Below are 20,140 nucleotides of genomic sequence, written 5' to 3'. Positions count from 1 at the left end.
TTAGAGTCTACAAAAGACTTGAGACTGGGGTGGAGGTTCACCTTCCAGCAGGACAACGACCCGAAACATCCAGCCAGAGCTACAATGGAATGGTTTAGATCAAAGCATATTCATGTGTTAGAATGGCCCACAGGCCCGGATTTACTCCCTTTGCCGCCCCAAGGCCGGGCCCTTCAATGCCGCCCCCCCCCCCCCCACACACACACACACACCACCAGAAAGAGCCCCCAGACATAATACGGTCAAAGACTGCAGACATGATACAAGAGATGGTCAGAGACTGCAATCATAGTACAGGAGATGGTCAGAGACTGCAGACATGATACAGGAGACGGTCAGAGACTGCAGTACCTATGGACATTAGTAGATAATGGCCGATCGGCCCTCTCACCTGACCCAGTGATACAGCAATGGTTCCTCTGATCAGGAGTCAGCTCACTCTGAATTGCCCGTGGCGATTCTGCTGGGTAGCACCCAGATCTTTATTCCAGCAATGACTCCATTCCTTTCTCCGCCAGGGATGGCACCAGGCTGTGTGGCTTTCCCTCTGGTGGCACAGGGCAGCCTGGTTCTCTCTCTCTAATGGTTTTCCCTCAGCAGTGTCCTCTCCCTCTGGAGTCCTGGGTGTACTTTCCTGGGTGTAGACCCCCCCAGGACAAACCACCCCCCTCCATTAGTAAAGACCCCCCCAGGACAAACCCCCATCCATTAGTACAGACCCCCACCAGGACAAACCCCCCTCCCTTCATTAGTACAGATTCCCCCAGGACAAACCCCCCTCCCTTCATTAGTACAGACCCCCCCAGAACAAACCCCCCTCCATTAGTACGGACCCCCCAGGACATACGCCTCTCTATTAGTACAAACCCCCCCGGACAACTCACCCTCCATTAGTACAACCCCCCCCCCCAGGACAACCCCCTCTCCATTAGTACAAACCCCCCCTCAGGTCAACCCCCTCCATTAGCACAGACCCCCCCAGGACAAACCACCCCTCCCTTTATTAGTACAGACCCCCCCAGGACAAACCCCCCTCCATTAGTACAGACCCCCAGGACAACCCCCCCCTTCATTAGTACAAACCCCCCCGGACAACCCCCCCTTCATTAGTACAGACATCCCAGGACAAACCCCCCCTTCACTAGTACAGACCCCCCAGGACAAACCCCCCCTTCACTAGTACAGACCCCCCAGGACAACCCCCCTCCATTAGTGCGGACATCCCAGGACAAACCCCCCCTTCACTAGTACAGACCTCCAGGACAACCCCCCCTTCATTAGTGCAGACATCCCAGGACAAACCCCCCCTTCACTAGTACAGACCCCCAGGACAACCCCCCCTCCATTAGTGCAGACATCCCAGGACAAACCCCCCCTTCACTAGTACAGACCCCCCAGGACAACCCCCCCCTCCATTGGTGCAGACATCCCAGGACAAACCCCCCCTTCACTAGTACAGACCCCCCAGGACAAACCCCCCCCTTCACTAGTACAGACCCCCCAGGACAACCCCCCCTCCATTAGTGCAGACATCCCAGGACAAACCCCCCCTTTCACTAGTACAGACCCCCCAGGACAACCCCCCCTCCATTAGTGCAGACATCCCAGGACAAACCCCCCCCTTCACTAGTACAGATCCCCAGGACAACCCCCCCTCCATTAGTGCAGACATCCCAGGACAAACCCCCCCTTCACTAGTACAGACCCCCTGTCAGGTCCCACACTTACCAGACAGGTGAGTCCGCTTGGGCAGAGGGTAGGCTCCCTTACGTATCCGATTCGGGGCCCCTGGTAGAGTAGACAGGAGGCCCGCGAATGCGGAGTGGTATGAGGGCCTGAAGTTAGAGTCCTGGAGGACAGTGGTCTGGCAAGCAACCGGTGGGTCTTCAGGCTGGATAGAGCAGATGCTGAGCAGGAGCTAATCAGGCTGGTCACACACAGGCAGAGGTCGGCAACGGGCTGGCAGCAACGGTACAAGGGATAAGGCAGAAACGAGGTCAAACAAGCCGGGGTCGGGTTCAGGCAGCAGTCAAGGAAGGTCCAAAGGCAAGCCGGGTCACAACGGGTAAACACTACGAGGATACAGGAACACAAGATGATCACGGGACAAGGTGCAGAGCTGTTTGATCAGGCAGCACCGGAACAGTGTAGAGGCAGGGTTCAAATAGGCTGATTGGCGCCAAAACGCCGCGCTCGTGCACGCGCTGATTCGCCAAAGCGCGCCCCGCACGCGCCTGAGCGCGCCCCCGACACCGGCGTGCACGCCCACACTACCGGGCATGTCAAAGGTAACGCCCGCAGGCGGACGCGCGCTAACGCGGACGCGCGTACGCACGAACGCCCGGACGCCACCCCCGCACGCCACGGCCGGCCGGCCCAGACACACCGGCGCCCCCAGGGACGCGCGCCCCAGCACGGACAGGGACACGAGCGCCAACGCGCCCCGGCGCGCCCCGGCGCCCAACCAGGTAACCTTTCTGACAGTGCCCCCTCCTCAAGGGCAGACTCCGGATGCCCAGCTGGGCCATCTTTGAGGAATGAGAGGTTTTAAAGGATTGCAGAAGTTCTTTAGCATGTAAATTGGCTCCCACGAATTATCTTCGGGTCCATAGCCCTTCCATTTTACCAGATATTGCACTTGATTGCGCCTTCTTCTGCAATCTAGAATTGCCTCCACTTCGAACTACTCTTCGCCATCAACCACAATAGGTTTGGGTGGGCCAATGCTGCGACCCGGAAAGAAATTGGGGGTGACCGGCTTCAGGAGGGACACGTGGAACACTGGGTGTATCCTTAAGGAGTTCGGAAGGTCCAGTTCATGTGCCACATTGTTGATCTTCCTTTTGATCAAGAAGGGACCCAGGTATTTGGGACCCAGTTTCCTGGATGGGCATGCTAACTTGAGGTTAGCGGTGGACAGCCAGACAGAATTGCCAGGTTCAAGAACAAGTTCCCCCCCTCTCTTCCTGTCAAAGATCTTCTTGTAGTCTTCCTGAGCCTTAGTCATGGTTTCCTGCAGCAATTTGTTGTTATTGGAGAAAAAATCCAAGGTTTCGGATACTGCAGGAACAGGGCACTCGGGAAGTGCTCCAGGCAAGAAGGATGGGTGGAAACCATAATTGGCATAAAACGGAGACTGATTAGTTGCTGAATGTAGTGAGTTATTATATGAAAATTCTGCGATGGGAAGCAAGGAAGCCCAGTCATCCTGGGAGAATGCAGAAAAACAGCGGATGTATTGCTCCAAGGTTTGGTTTGTCCTCTCGGTTTGTCCTCTCGGTTTGTCCATTTGACTGAGGATGGTAGGCCGAAGAAAAGGACAACTCGATCTCAAGGGCGCCACAGAGGGCCCTCCAGAATCTGGAGGTGAACTGGACGCCTCTGTCTGAGACTATATTGGTCGGGACTCCATGTAGTCTGACGATTTCTTTAATAAAGATGGAGGCGGACTCCATGGCAGAAGGGGTGCCCTTCATGGGGAGAAAATGGGCCATTTTAGACAGCCTGTCTACCACGACAAAAATGGACGAAAAACCTTCTGATGGTGGGAGCTCAACGATAAAGTCCATTGAAATCATGGCCCAAGGTCTTTCTGGGACTGGTAATGGCTTCAACAGGCCCCATGCTCTTGTCCGGCTAGTCTTGTTTCTGGCACACGTGTTACAGGACTCCACATATTCTTTGCAATCCTTGGCAAGGTGAGGCCACCAAAAGGTGTGTTGGACAAGGTCAGTTGTTTTCCGTGTGCCGAAGTGACCCGCAAGTTTGTGATCATGGCACAGGCTTAGCACTCGTACTTTTAGCTCCTCAGAAACCACAATCTTATTCTTGACCCAGAACAGCCCATCCTTGGTACAGGCTTCAGCAGGTGGAGGCATTCCCATGGAGGCTCGTCTGATTTGAGAAATCAAGTCCTCCTGTAGAATTAGGAAATTTCCAGAGGGGAGAATGGTGTCTGGGGACAGGGTTCTTTCAGATTCGAGAAACATTCGGGAGAGGGCGTCGGATTTGACATTCTTGGATCTGGGTCTGTAGGTAATGTGGAAAATAAATCGGGGAAAAAAAAGTGCCCATCTGGCCTGCCAGGGTTTTAATCTCTTGGCTGTTCTTAGGTATTCTAAGTTCTTATGGTCTGTGTAGACCAAAATGGGGTGTGCTGCACCTTCCAGGAGATAACGCCATTCCTCCAGAGCTGCTTTAATAGCTAGAAGTTCCCGATCACCCACGTCATAATTTTTCTCGGAAGGAGAGAGTTTACGTGAGAAGAATCCCACGGGGTACAGGAGTGCTTTGGCACCCTGTCTCTGTGACAGTACGGCTCCAACGGCAACCTCGGAAGCATCCACTTCCAGGACGAAAGGCAAGGCAGGGTTGGGATGCTTAAGAATAGTGGCTGATGTGAACAGCGCCTTGAGTCTTTCAAAGGCCTCTTGTGCCTTAGGAGTCCAGCAGAACCGGCATCCTTGTTTGATAAGTTCTGTAATGGGAGTTATGATTGAAGAAAATCCCTTAATAAACTTCCTATAGAAATTGGCGAAGCCAATAAAATGCTGTACTCCTTTCTTGTCAGTCGGTGCAGGCCAATCCAGAATAGCGGATACTTTCTGTGGATCCATTTTAATGCCATCAGGAGAAATGATCAGGCCTAAGAACTGGATAGATTGGAGCTCAAATTCACACTTTTCAAGTTTGGCGTAAAGCCCATGTTGTCTCAGCCGGGAGAGTACATTCCGTACGTGTTTGCGGTGCTCCATCAGAGAGGCAGAAAAGACCAGGATATCATCCAGGTAGACGATGACATATAAGTCCAGTAAGTCATGAAAGACATCGTTGACAAAATGCTGAAAAGTTGCCGGTGAGTTGCACAGACCAAAAGGCACGACGAGATACTCGTAATGTCCGAATCGAGTACGAAAGGCTGTCTTCCACTCGTCCCCTTCTCTTATGCGGATCAAATTATAGGCCCCACGGAGGTCTAGCTTAGTGAAAACGGTAGCAGATCCTAATCTCTGAAATAATTCAGGAACCAAGGGTAGCGGGTATCTGTTCTTTATAGTGATTTTATTAAGCTCCCGGTAATCAATGCAGGGACGTAAGGAGTGATCTTTCTTTTCCACGAAAAAGATGCCTGCCCCAGCTGGAGACGTGGAAGGACGAATGAACCCCTTCTTCAGGTTTTCATCTATATAGGTTCTCAAGGTGCCCAGCTCCTGCTCAGTTAGAGGGAAGATCCTCCCAAAAGGAACTTCGGTACCCGGTAAAAGTTCTATTGGGCAATCATAGGATCTATGTACAGGAAGGGTTTCTGCCCCCTTTTTACTGAACACATCCAGGAAATCCCGGTAAGGTTCAGGAAGATCTTGGTAGAGCTTAGTTTCTGAGTCCATGCACAGGCATCGGGAGGAGGTTAAGGAGGTCCCCCGTAAGCAGTTTTGTCTGCAATATTCAGAAGAAAACTGGATTTTGCCAGTAGACCAGTTGATACTAGGATTGTGAGCCTGTAGCCAAGGTATTCCTAGGATAATTGGGAAGGGAGGAGAGGAGATGACATCTAGACGTAACAGTTCCTGATGTTCCGGGCCAATGGTGGCCAATAGAGGAACCGTTTCTTGGGTAACGGGTCCGGAGCGGAGGGTGGAACCGTCCGCTAGAAAAACTGCCAGTCCTTGGGCTTTGGTTTGAGTGTGGATATGGTGAGTTTCAACAAAGGTCCGGTCAATGAATCCACTGCATGCTCCCAAATCAATGATGACCGGTACTGGCATGCTCCTTCCAGGTAACTGTAAAACAATGGAGAATGTTAAATGGTTACCGGCACTAGCTAGGACTGGTGCACACAATGAGGAAGACGGCAGACACTTACGTCTTTTATTGGGGCATGCTCTTGCAAAGTGACCAGGCTCTCCACAGTACAAGCACAGGTTGAGTGTGCGTCTTCGTGTCTTCTCCTCAGGAGTCAGAGAAGGACGGAGCAGTCCCAACTGCATAGGCTCCGAAACCTCCTGGGCTGGAGCAGGCGAGACAAGTGGAGCTTGGTTCGGGGCACTAGGGGCCCTAGGCAACATCCAGGTGAGGCGTGGGTGACCAACAGATCTCTCAGAGCGTCTCTCCCTGAGGCGGCGGTCAATTTGAATTGACAGATTGATTAGCTCCTCTAGTGTCTGGGGCACCCCCACTCGCGCTAACTCATCCTTTAGGGGATCCGACAACCCCAACCGATATTGGTGACGCAAGGCTGCGTCATTCCACTCCGTATCCGAGCTCCAACGCCTAAACTCCACGGGGTAATCTTCGGCCGCTCTGCGACCTTGTTGAAGGGAGTGCAAGGTGGCTTCTGCCGTGGCTGTCAGCTGAGGGTCCTCATAAAGCTGAGACATGGCTAGGAAGAAGTCACTCAAGGAGTCAAGAGATTGAGCCTTTTGCTCCAGTAGATGGTGGGCCCAGGTTTGAGGCTCGCCTGTCAGCAAGGATATGATGAACCCCACTTTAGTGGCCTCCAGGGAGAACGTACGGGGTTGTAAGGCAAAGTAGAGTTCGCATGCGTTACGGAACGCCCGGAACTTACTGCGTTCTCCTGAAAACTTTTCGGGTGTAGGCACCCTGGGTTCTGGTGGGAGCATCACTACAGAGGGTGCTGAGGCAGGGTTGGACACTGCTCCTGCTGGAGAGGCTGAGAGGGCCTGGACCTGCCCTTCCAATCTGGTGTAGCCTTCCTGTAGACTTTTAACAGCTTGCGTAAGGCCCGCTAGGTGCCTGCATAGTTCATCCATGGGGGAGGCCCCCTGCCCGGACTCAGTCATGGCTGCCTGATACTGTCAGGTCCCACACTTACCAGACAGGTGAGTCCGCTTGGGCAGAGGGTAGGCTCCCTTACGTATCCGATTCGGGGCCCCTGGTAGAGTAGACAGGAGGCCCGCGAATGCGGAGTGGTATGAGGGCCTGAAGTTAGAGTCCTGGAGGACAGTGGTCTGGCAAGCAACCGGTGGGTCTTCAGGCTGGATAGAGCAGATGCTGAGCAGGAGCTAATCAGGCTGGTCACACACAGGCAGAGGTCGGCAACGGGCTGGCAGCAACGGTACAAGGGATAAGGCAGAAACGAGGTCAAACAAGCCGGGGTCGGGTTCAGGCAGCAGTCAAGGAAGGTCCAAAGGCAAGCCGGGTCACAACGGGTAAACACTACGAGGATACAGGAACACAAGATGATCACGGGACAAGGTGCAGAGCTGTTTGATCAGGCAGCACCGGAACAGTGTAGAGGCAGGGTTCAAATAGGCTGATTGGCGCCAAAACGCCGCGCTCGTGCACGCGCCGATTCGCCACAGCGCGCCGCGCCCCCGCACGCGCCCGAGCGCGCCCCCGACACCGGCGTGCACGCCCACACTACCGGGCATGTCAAAGGTAACGCCCGCAGGCGGACGCGCGCACGCACGAACGCCCGGACGACACCCCGCACGCCACGGCCGGCCCAGACACATCGGCGCCCCCAGGGACGCGTGCCCCAGCACGGACAGGGACACGAGCGCCAACGCGCCCCGGCGCCCAACCAGGTAACCTTTCTGACACCCCCCAGGACAACCCCCCCTCCATTGGTGCAGACATACCAGGACAAACCCCCCCTTCACTAGTACAGACCCCCCAGGACAAACCCCCTCCTTCACTAGTACAGACCCCCCAGGACAACCCCCCCTCCATTAGTGCAGACATCCCAGGACAAACCCCCCCTTCACTAGTACAGACACCCCAGGACAACCCCCCCTCCATTAGTGCAGACATCCCAGGACAAACCCCCCCTTCACTAGTACAGACCCCCAGGACAACCCCCCCCTCCATTAGTGCAGACATCCCAGGACAAACCCCCCCTTCACTAGTACAGACTCCCAGGACAACCCCCCCTCCATTAGTGCAGACATCCCAGGACAAACCCCCCCTTCACTAGTACAGACCCCCCAGGACAACCCCCCCTCCATTAGTGCAGACATCCCAGGACAAACCCCCCCTTCACTAGTACAGACCCCCCAGGACAACCCCCCCTCCATTAGTGCAGACATCCCAGGACAAACCCCCCCTTCACTAGTACAGACCCCCAAGACAACCCCCCCTCCATTAGTGCAGACATCCCAGGACAAACCCCCCCTTCACTAGTACAGACCCCCAGGACAACCCCCCCCTCCATTAGTGCAGACATCCCAGGACAAACCCCCCCTTCACTAGTACAGACCCCCAGGACAACCCCCCCCTCCATTAGTGAAAACATCCCAGGACAAACCCCCCCTTCACTAGTACAGACCCCCCAGGACAACCCCCCCCTCCATTGGTGAAGACATCCCAGGACAAACCCCCCCCCTTCACTAGTACAGACCCCCAGGACAACCCCCCCTCCATTAGTGCAGACATCCAGGACAAACCCCCCCTTCACTAGTACAGACCCCCAGGACAACCCCCCTCCATTAGTGCAGACATCCCAGGACAAACCCCCCCTTCACTAGTACAGACCCCCAGGACAACCCCCCCCTCCATTAGTGCAGACATCCCAGGACAACCCCTCCTTTACTAGTACAGACCCCCCAGGACAACCCCCCCTCCATTAGTGCAGACATCCCAGGACAAACCCCCCCTTCACTAGTACAGACCCCCAGGACAACCCCCCCTGTATTAGTGCAGACATCTCAGGACAAACCCCCCCTTCACTAGTACAGACCCCCAGGACAACCCCCCTCCATTAGTGCAGACATCCCAGGACAAACCCCCCCTTCACTAGTACAGACCCCCCAGGACAACCCCCCCTCCATTAGTGCAGACATCCCAGGACAAACCCCCCCCTTCACTAGTACAGACCCCCCAGGACAACCCCCCCTCCATTGGTGCAGAAATCCCAGAACAAACCCCCCCTTCACTAGTACAGACCCCCAGGACAAACCCCCCCTCCATTGGTGCAGACATCCCAGGACAAACCCCCCCCTTCACTAGTACAGACCCCCAGGACAACCCCCCCTCCATTAGTGCAGACATCCCAGGACAAACCCCCCCTTCACTAGTACAGACCCCCAGGACAACCCCCCTCCATTAGTGCAGACATCCCAGGACAAACCCCCCCTTCACTAGTACAGACCCCCAGGACAACCCCCCCTCCATTAGTGCAGACATCCCAGGACAAACCCCCCCTTCACTAGTACAGACCCCCCAGGACAACCCCCCCTCCATTAGTACAGACATCCTAGGACAAACCCCCCCTTCACTAGTACAGACCCCCCAGGACAACCCCCCCCTCCATTGGTGCAGACATCCCAGGACAAACCCCCCCTTCACTAGTACAGACCCCCCAGGACAACCCCCTTTCCATTGGTGCAGACATTCCAGGACAAACCCCCCCCCTTCACTAGTACAGACCCCCAGGACAACCCCCCCTCCATTAGTGCAGACATCCCAGGACAAACCCCCCCCTTCACTAGTACAGACCCCCCAGGACAACCCCCCCTCCATTAGTGCAGACATCCCAGGACAAACCCCCCCTTCACTAGTACAGACCCCCCAGGACAACCCCCCTCCATTAGTGCAGACATCCCAGGACAAACCCTCCCTTCACTAGTACAGACTCCCCAGGACAACACCCCCTCCATTGGTGCAGACACCCCAGGACAACCCCCCCTTCACTAGTATAGACCCCCAGGACAACCCCCCCTCCATTAGTGCAGACATCCCAGGACAAACCCCCCCTTCACTAGTACAGACCCCCCAGGACAACCCCCCCTCCATTAGTGCACACATCCCAGGACAAACCCCCCCTTCACTAGTACAGACTCCCCAGGACAACCCCCCTCCATTAGTGCAGACATCCCAGGACAAACCCCCCCTTCACTAGTACAGACCCCCCAGGACAACCACCCTCCATTAGTGCAGACATCCCAGGACAAACCCCCCCCCCCTTCACTAGTACAGGCCCCCCAGGACAACCCCCCCTCCATTAGTGCAGACATCCAGGACAAACCCCCCCTTCACTAGTACAGACCCCCAGGACAACCCCCCTCCATTGGTGCAGACACCCCAGGACAACCCCCCCCCCCCTTCACTAGTACAGACCCCCAGGACAACCCCCCCTCTATTAGTGCAGACATCCCAGGACAAACCCCCCCTTCACTAGTACAGACCCCCAGGACAACCCCCCCTCCATTAGTGCAGACATCCCAGGACAACCCCCCCCCCCTTCACTAGTACAGACCCCCCAGGACAACCCCCCCTCCATTAGTGCAGACATCCCAGGACAAACCCCCCCCCTTCACTAGTACAGACCCCCCAGGACAACCCCCCTCCATTGGTGTAGACATCCCAGGACAAACCCCCCCCTTCACTAGTACAGACCCCCAGGACAACCCCCCCTCCATTAGTGCAGACATCCCAGGACAAACCCCCCCCTTCACTAGTACAGACCCCCAGGACAACCCCCCCTCCATTAGTGCAGACATCCCAGGACAAACCCCCCCTTCACTAGTACAGACCCCCAGGACAACCCCCCCCCCTCCATTAGTGCAGACATCCCAGGACAAACCCCCCCCCTTCACTAGTACAGACCCCCAGGACAACCCCCCTCCATTAGTGCAGACATCCCAGGACAAACCCCCCCTTCACTAGTACAGACCCCCAGGACAACCCCCCTCCATTAGTGCAGACATCCCAGGACAACCCCCCCTTCACTAGTACAGACCCCCCAGGACAACCCCCCCTCCATTAGTGCAGACATCCCAGGACAAACCCCCCCTTCACTAGTACAGACCCCCAGGACAACCCCCCCTCCATTAGTGCAGACATCCCAGGACAACCCCCCCTTCACTAGTACAGACCCCCCAGGACAACCCCCCCTCCATTAGTGCAGACATCCCAGGACAAACCCCCCCTTCACTAGTACAGACCCCCCAGGACAACCCCCTCTCCATTAGTGCAGACATCCCAGGACAAACCCCCCCCTTCACTAGTACAGACCCCCCAGGACAACCCCCCTCCATTAGTGCAGACATCCCAGGACAAACCCCCCCATCACTAGTACAGACCCCCCAGGACAACCCCCCCTCCATTAGTGCAGACATCCCAGGACAAACCCCCCCCCCTTCACTAGTACAGACCCCCAGGACAACCCCCCCTCCATTAGTGCAGACATCCCAGGACAAACCCCCCCCCTTCACTAGTACAGACCCCCCAGGACAACCCCCCCTCCATTAGTGCAGACATCCCAGGACAAACCCCCCCTTCACTAGTACAGACCCCCCAGGACAACCCCCCCTCCATTAGTGCAGACATCCCAGGACAAACCCCCCCTTCACTAGTACAGACCCCCCAGGACAACCCCCCCTCCATTGGTGCAGACACCCCAGGACACCCCCCCTTCACTAGTACAGACCCCCAGGACAACCCCCCTCCATTAGTGCAGACATCCCAGGACAAACCCCCCCTTCACTAGTACAGACCCCCAGGACAACCCCCCCTCCATTAGTGCAGACATCCCAGGACAACCCCCCCCCTTCACTAGTACAGACCCCCCAGGACAACCCCCCTCCATTAGTGCAGACATCCCAGGACAAACCCCCCCTTCACTAGTACAGACCCCCCAGGACAACCCCCCCTCCATTAGTGTACAGATGGAGACAGGCTTGGGTGGGAGTGAGAGACACAGGAGAACACGCGCCCCCTCCCCCCTCCCCCGCACAGAGACCAGCCGCTCTGCTCTCCTTCTCTGACAGGAGGAGGGAGGGGGGACAGGCTTGAGCATCGTAAAACCAGCAGCGGCGGTGACCTGCGGAGGACGCCGCCTCAGTCTGGACACATACAGAGAGGAGGAAGAGGAGGGAGAGGAGCACTCTAGTGCTTCAGCGCCCCCACCTCTCTGGCGCCCGGGTGCGCTGCATCACATGCTGCTATGTTAGTGTGGGGGGCGGCCGAGAATTCGTTGCAGTAGCGGCGCCGCCCCTGTACCACTGCCGCCCCGAGGCCTGGCCTCGGTGGCCTTGTGGGAAATCCGGCCCTGATGGCCCAGTCACAGTCCAGACCTAAATCACACTGAGCATCTGTGGAAAGACTTGAAAATTGCTGTTCACAGACGCTCTCCATCTAATCTGACAGAGCTTGAGATATTTTACAAAGAAGAATGGGCAGAAATGTCCTCTCTAGATGTGCAAAGCTGGTAGAGACATCCCCAAAAAGACTTGTAGAGAAAGGGGGTTCTACAAAGTATTGACTCCGGGGGGCGCCATACAAATGCCCCTCCCCCACACTTTTTACATATTTATTTGTATCATTTATCATTTTCCTTCCACTTCACAATTATGTGCCACTTTGTGTTGGTCTATCACATAAAATCCCAATAAAATACATTTACGTTTTTGGGTGTAACATGAGAAAATGTGGGAACTTCCTCCCTAGCCTTATAGGTTGCAGTTCACACACCTCTGTAATGTCAACATTGTTCAGTTACCTGGGAGGTTCTGTCTCTTCTCGGTTTTACAAGCCTGCTAAAAAAAGAAAAGAAAAAACACTCATCACATTTCTGTAGATGTCTCTTTTTATTTCCCAAAACTGGAGTCTTCTCAAGGGTTCAATATATTTTATTACAAGTCAAAGTTTCATTAAACCCAGACTATGAAAAACTCCCATTACATGCTATATAACAGGGTGTTCATACTCACAAAGCCACTAAAGCATTTGTTTAGTGAAGAGTGAAATATTAATGGTTGATCCTGCCTTCAGCTGTCCCTCCCATCTTCTCTGTGTCCCCATTGCAGCCCGAGATTGTGTAGACCAGCTGTTGTCCTCTACAAAGCATGCTCAGTTCTAAGCTCTCCATTTCCTCGTATTTCTACCTGTGCAGCCCATGTGACTACAGAGTCACACATGTGGGCGTATACACAATGGTAAATGACACTCCCCTCTCTCTTCCTCCTCGTCCTCCTATTGCTAAACAATATGGGGGTTGGATATAGTATGCTGAATGATTACATTCACTATGAAGCTCAGATAAAGCTTAGTTTTAATATAAATCAGAATTAAATATATCTAATGTAATTACTAATACCTGGAAAATAAAATAAAATAAAATAAAATAAAAGGAGCCCTGGATTCATATGCCGTCTGAACAAAGTGAACGCTACAGTCAATTGTCTCTGACTCCACCTACCAGTGGCGGCCCATCCATTAAGGGCGCACGGGCGCCGCCCCCTCTGTCACGCCAACCCCCTTTATGACTAATGGATAGATTCATGGATTGCATGACCGCTGTAGCCACGCCCTAATCAGACATCCGGCCCCTTTTCGGACGCTGGGTGCCTGAATTACATAGTTACATAGTTAGGTTGAAAAAGGACACAAGTCCATCCAGTTCAACCATAAAAAAACGGCATTATGCCCCGTACAGACAAGCGGATTTTTCGTCAGAAAAATCTTGGATGGTTTTTCGGACGGGATTCCGCTCAAGCTTGGCTTGCATACACAGTCACACAAAAGTTCTCTGAACTTTCGACCATCAAGAACGCGGTGACGTACGACACTACGACGAGCCGAGAAAATGAAGTTCAATGCTTCCGAACATGCGTCGAATTGTTTCTGAGCATGCGTTGAAATTTTGCGCGTCGGAATTGATACAGACGATCAGAATTTCCGACTGGAACTTTTTCCGACCGAAAAATTGAGAACATGCTCTCAATCTTCTGCTGGCTGAAATTCCGCCAGCAAAAGTCCGGTGGAGCGTACACATGGTCACATTTTCCAACCAAAACTCTCATCAGTCTTTTGCTGGCCGAATTTCCGAATTTCCGATCGTGAGTACGGGTCATTAGACTAAAACTGAATCGAAATTTGCTGCCAAAATTAACACTGCTGTGGTGTCATCTTCTTCAAGGTAATAATATTTATGACTAGACCTATAACTATGTTCCTATGGATGGGTTGTAAAAAAGCTCAAGAATATAAAAATAGGAAAACGTTTCCAGATTCCTGTGTCCTCATTGGAGCAGACTATAGAGTCCCTTTGAAGTGATTGTACACCTTGTGAAGGCTGTGGGCCTCCTCCACTTACAGCACAGCCTGAGGACACACGCAGTCCCGGCACCAGACTTCAGAGCATTTTGAGGTTAACAGACCAGAACCCCAAATACCCTCCACCAGTTCCTCGGCACGGCATACTTGTCTTGCTCCAGCCCATGGGTTTGAAAGCGGAACGCCATACACATGTAAGGTCTTGCTTCTTTTGTGGTCCAGGCCCTGTTCCTAGAAAAATGTTGCGCACCTCAACAGCCCTAGGATTGGGTCCCCCTGCTGAGAAGGAAATGTTTAGACCAGGGTTTTTTTTTAACGGCAATCAGGGGGGGAATGCAGTTCTAGCACCACCAGCACCGAATGTATGTAACGGCAAGGGGTGCTGGGGAATCTATTGTTGAAGGGCGGATCTTTTGTTGTTGGGAAGTCTATTGTTCCTGGGTTGTCAATTGTTGCTGGGAGGGATCTCCTGTTGAGTGAGGGGTCTATTGATGCTGGCTGCTGGGAAATCTATTGTTGCTGGGGGGGATACTTTGTTGTGGGGGGTACCTTTGTTGCTGTGGGGGATCCATATCCCCCCCAGCACAAGTCTGCTCCCTCCCCAAGCACCCCCGTACATATCTGCCCCCCCCAGCACAAATTCGCTCCCCTCCCAAAGCCCCCTAATAAATATATCTGCCCCCCAGCACAATTCCGCACCCCTCCCAAACCCCCCCAGTATGTATCTGACCCCCCAGCACAGGTCGACTCCCCTCTCAAAGCGCCCCCAGTACATATCTGACCCCCCTCCACCTCACCTTCTAACACGAGTCCTCTCAGCTCCCAAAGTGCCCCCCCAGCATATATGTGTGCCCCACTCTACCCCACATTCTAGCACAAGTCCTCTACCCTTTCAAAGCAACCTCCCCTAGCACATATCCGAAGTCTGAGTTTTGTTTACCTATGCCATCTAGGCCCCTCCCAATGTAAAGCTTGGCCGCACCCACTTTTGGGGAGCCCACAGGGTGCCGCGCGCCTCTACCTCCCTCTAGTTTGAAAGTTGGGAGGTATGGGGATCTATTGTTGCAGGGGGTCTATTGTTGCCGGCTGCTATTGGATTTATTGTTGCTGTGGTGGGGGTGTCTTATGTTGCTGGGAGGGAACTATTGTTACTGGGGGGGGGGGTCTATTATTGCTGGACGCATGGGATCTATTTTACCACTTTTATTAAAAGGGGCGGTACAAGGTGGGTAGGGGATGGAACCAAGAGGCGGTGCTTAGAGGTGGGCAGGGGACTGAGATAAGGGGTGACTCCTTCTGACTAGAAACATCCTTCACTGGCCACCACCATCTCTGTCCCAAACTGTCTGCTCTTCCTTCTGTACCCCGATGTTACACAACCACTTGAAACACTCTTGTTCAATTACACTTCATTCCCGTCACTGTACACACTATGATGGCACACATGTCACACATTCTTTATGTGAGCTGTTAGTCAGGGTCAATTCAGATTGTTGCAGGCTGGCTGGTAAATGATCTGGGAATTTTATTTTGTTTGTTTTTTGACATGTGTCGCCCTTCTATGTGCTTCTTGCTGCAAAGGCCAGTTATACAGTAGGTTGTGGTGGCTGCCATTTGTTTGTATGCATGAGCCATTACCCAACTTTGCAGAATAAATGAACGTATTTAGTCCAGCTTCACATTGCTCCGACATGAAAGTCACGCGACTTCCGATCTGACTTTGCCCTGCAAACTCAGTCCGACTTTGATCCGAATTTATCTGATTTTTTACACTTTATGACATTGAAGTCATATCAAAGTACCACCAAAGTAGTGCAGGAACCTTTTCTAAAGTTGGAGTGACTTGTGTCGGATCAGTTAAGACGGCTTTCATAGGGAAACATTTCATTTGACATGTGATGCGACTTGTGCTCTCACAAGTCGGAACCCATGTCACTCGCACCACACCAGGGCCTTGCTGAGTGTGGTTCACGGTGTTGCAAACAGTACCAGCCCCCCCCCCCTGGTCAGTCAGGTCTGGAGCACTTACCCCATCTATGGATCTATGGTATGCAGCACTTTACAGGCAGCTTCCCTTGCTCCTTGGCGGCAGCTCTCCCTTCCCCTGCTCTCCACGGGCATGGGGGTGGCTTCCGTTTCCTCCCTCCTGCTCTGCAGCCAATTGGGACTCTTCTCTTTTCGGCCAATTGGAAAACGGGTCTCAGACCTGCTTCTGATTGGCTGGATTGGGGATCAGTGCTACAACAGCAAATATTAATTCACTGTTGTAACACCTGGGTGGGTTCAAGGCGCAATGTTCTGTGCTCCGAGCCCACCCTATTTTGAAGCCTATTAGAGCCTATGGCTCTAATCAGGTGCTTCAAAAAAACACCCTCGCCGCTGTAATTCTAATATTCTTGTAGCCACTTTATTTATATTTTGAATATAATATTTATTTATATTTTGAATATTTGAATATGTTCTCTTATTCGTTTCCACAATGTCCTCTTAGTCTTTCCCCACATACCGCATACCGCATGGGCATTGCTGTACATAAATGATCCCTTCTATTCCATTACAGCTAACAAAGGAATTGTAGTAATTTCCAAGGAAAATAACCAAAGATAATAACAGGAAAAAGGAAGAATTTATGGCCACTTCCAGTAGCAAACAATATGAAATTTGAAATTTCATATCTTGTACAACAGAAGGAGTAATGTATGTACTGCAATGCCTATGCGGTATGCAGTACAAAGGAAGAACAAAGAGGCCATTGTAGAAACGAATAAGAGAACATATACAAAATATAACAAGTGGCTACAAGAAATGTAGAGACGCAGAGTGCTGACACAGTGCAGACACAGATCCCAGACATGGAGCGCAGACACAGATCCCAGACACGGAGCGCAGACACGGAGCACAGACACGGATCCCAGACACGGAGCACAGACATGGAGCACAGACATGACACGGAGCGCCGACACGGAGCACAGACACGGATCCCAGACATGGAGCGCAGACACGGAGCACAGACATGACACGGAGCACAGACACGCAGCGCAGACACAGAGCGCAGACATGGATCCCAGACACGGAGCACAGACATGACACGCAGCGCAGACACGGATCCCAGACACGGATCCCAGACACGAAGCGCAGACATGCAGCGCAGACACAGAGCGCAGACACGGATCCCAGACACGGATCCCAGACACGGAGCGCAGACACGGAGCGCAGAGACGGATCCCAGACACGGATCCCAGACACGCAGCGCAGACACGGATCCCAGACACGGATCCCAGACATGGAGCGCAGACACGCAGCGCAGACACGGAGCTCAGACACGGATCCCAGACATGGAGCTCAGACACGGAGCACAGACACGGAGCACAGACATGACACGGAGCACTGACACAGAACGCAGAAACAGAAATCATTCAAGAGATGAGCGCCCCGATATGTGTGTGATATACAGAATGAGTCTCTTATCATACATGGCGACATAATAAAAGTATTCAATGTGGTGACTTTTTTTTCTCATACAGATGGAGGATGGGAGCGCAGAGACTGGAGGTGACATGAACACCAACAAAGACTGAAAATCTCTGCACCAGGGGTGCCCCTCCCCCTTCTCTGTACCCCAACACTTACCCCAGCCTCATCCTGTGGGGGTGGGGAGGTCTCTGTACTCTGTATGTCTTCCGGTAATCGGACTTCCAGCTGTAATGTCGTCCCATCCGGTAATTTCAGTTCATGAGTCTTCCTCTGCAGAACCCGATCTCGTGCTGTGATAGAGAAGATTACAGATATTGTATATTCTACCAATGGAGTTCTGTCCCCCAATGGAGGAAACATGTCAGCATTCAGAATTACTTTTTTGGTGTATGAGGATCCCCCTCCATTCCTCAGTACTTACCTCCCTCCTCCTTGTAGTGTATGAGGATCTCCTCCAATCCTCATTACTTACCTCCCCCCTCCTTGTAGTGTATGAGGATCTCCTCCAGTCCTCATTACTTACCTCCCTCCGCCTTGTAGTGTATGAGGATCCCCTCCAGTCCTCAGTACTTACCTCCCTCCTCCTTGTAGTGTATGAGGATCCCCTCCAGTCCTCATTACTTACCTCCCTCCTCCTTGTAGTGTATGAGGATCCCCCTCCAGTCCTCAGTACTTACCTCCCTCCTCCTTGTAGTGTATGAGGATCCCCTCCAGTCCTCAGTACTTACCTCCCTCCTCCTTGTAGTGTATGAGGATCTCCTCCAGTCCACAGTACTTACCTCCCTCCTCCTTGTAGTGTATGAGGATCCCCTCCAGTCCTCAGTACTTACCTGCCTCCTCCTTGTAGTGTATGAGGATCCCCCTGCAGTCCTCAGTACTTACCTCCCTCCTCCTGGTAGTGTATGAGGATCTCCTCCAGTCCTCAGTACTTAACTCCCTCCTCCTTGAAGTGTATGAGGATCTCCCTCCAGTCCTCAGTACTTACCTCCCTCCTCCTTGTAGTGTATGAGGATCTCCCTCCAGTCCTCAGTACTTACCTCCCTCCTCCTTGTAGTGTATGAGGATCTCCCTCCAGTCCTCAGTACCTACCTCCCTCCTCCTTGTAGTGTATGAGGATCCCCCTCCAGTCCTCAGTACTTACCTCCCTCCTCCTTGTAGTGTATGAGGATCTCCTCCAGTCCTCAGTACTTACCTCCCTCCTCCTTGTAGTGTATGAGGATCTCCCTCCAGTCCTCAGTACTTACCTCCCTCCTCCTTGTAGTGTATGAGGAGCCCCTCCAGTCCTCAGTACTTACCTGCCCCCTTCTAGTATTATAATATAATGCCCATATCCCACCCTAGCACCTACCTGTCTCCTCCTTGTAGTATATGAGGACATATACCCGGTTGCAGTCGGTGTCTCGGATCTCACACTCTCCTCCGTCTGATTTGCTCTTACTCCCGAAATACAGCTGCAGTTTATTCTTCAGCTTTTTCATGTTTTGTGGCCCCTGGCTCCAGGTTAGGGCCACAGCGTGCAGGTACTTGCTGTCCCCCATGGTGGTGACATTTAATGGAAGCAGTTAGCGGAAGGTGAGGTGATACAACCAGGCAGGGTGTGGAGGTCGGGGTTTTCTGGGCGAGGATCAAATCTTTATGTACAAAGAACTCTGAAGACGCTTTCACTTTATGGTACTGCAGATCACATGACTCTCCATCTCTGATCAGGGAACATTCGGCGTGTCAGTCCCACAATCTGCATTGACTATCTATGAGGGATTGCTGGGATTTGCAGTGCCATAGTGTACATTGGAGGGTCTCCTCTCAGGGCTGATTGGACAGGGGGAGGATATAGCTCAGTATTAGTACAGAAAATCCTCCTCCATCCTCAGAAAGAGGAAATAAAAAGATTGTTTCTTCTAAGGTTTTATATTTACAAAGTTTCAAATTACAGATGAAGAAAGAGGAAATAAAAAGCCACATATTATGAGACAGAGAAAGTTACATATAAAGATAAATGTAATCCCTGAGGGCCCATCCACACCATATAAAAGCATTCCGGATACGTTCCAGGTGCATTTCTGCATGCACGTTTTTGATGCGTTTTTAATACGTTCCAGTGCATTTTTGATGCAGTCCGGTGCATTTTTCCCCCCTTCTTTCTTCTTAACCTTAAAGGCTCCATGCACACTGGGCTTAAAAAAACGTCTGTTCTCTTTGGAGTAAAAAACACCCATATAGAGCGTTTTTTGTACAAAGTTTAGACGAGTTTAGGAGAGTTTTAAGTTTTTTCTGCCAGTGAGCTCCAATCAGAAACACGAATGAGAAGGGTTTTTTTTCCTGCCTCTAAACGCTGTTCTCAAAATATGCCTGTAAACATCCTAATGTGCATGGACACATAGGAGAACATTGAGCTGCTTCTACAGGCGGAACACAAAACTCCTGTAGCAACGTTTTTTATGCCAGTGTGCAAAAAAAAGTACAGGCGCAGCGCTTGCGCAGTACGGAGGACAAAGGAGATGCCGAAAGTCTCCGAACATCAACAGCTGTTCATCAGCTCTACACGGCGCCTGCGCACTTAATACTACATTCTGTCACATGCTCACGCACGCTGCCAATGCTCGTAAAACTCTGCAGGGGGCAGGGTGCCTACACAATGGACAGAGCTGGG

General features: G+C 52.6%; 1 protein-coding gene across 1 annotated transcript in view; it reads right to left on the bottom strand.

The window, feature by feature from the left end:
* LOC141147293 (protein mono-ADP-ribosyltransferase PARP14-like) overlaps positions 1 to 19,267 on the bottom strand; it is a 98,565-nt gene extending 79,298 nt beyond the window's left edge. The window contains exons 1-3 of the mRNA XM_073634502.1: positions 18,839 to 19,267; positions 17,647 to 17,780; positions 12,461 to 12,497 (exon numbers count right to left, since the gene is read on the bottom strand). Coding sequence (XP_073490603.1) covers positions 12,461 to 12,497; positions 17,647 to 17,780; positions 18,839 to 19,028 — 361 coding nt within the window. The 5' untranslated portion in view covers positions 19,029 to 19,267. The remainder of the gene's footprint in view (positions 1 to 12,460; positions 12,498 to 17,646; positions 17,781 to 18,838) is intronic.
* Positions 19,268 to 20,140: the final 873 nt, after the last annotated feature.

Source organism: Aquarana catesbeiana, linkage group LG06, assembly GCF_042186555.1.
Source record: "Aquarana catesbeiana isolate 2022-GZ linkage group LG06, ASM4218655v1, whole genome shotgun sequence".
Classification (NCBI taxonomy): Eukaryota; Metazoa; Chordata; class Amphibia; order Anura; family Ranidae; genus Aquarana; species Aquarana catesbeiana.
Note: the sequence above shows the minus strand (reverse complement) of the source record. Positions and strands in the feature narration are given on the sequence as shown.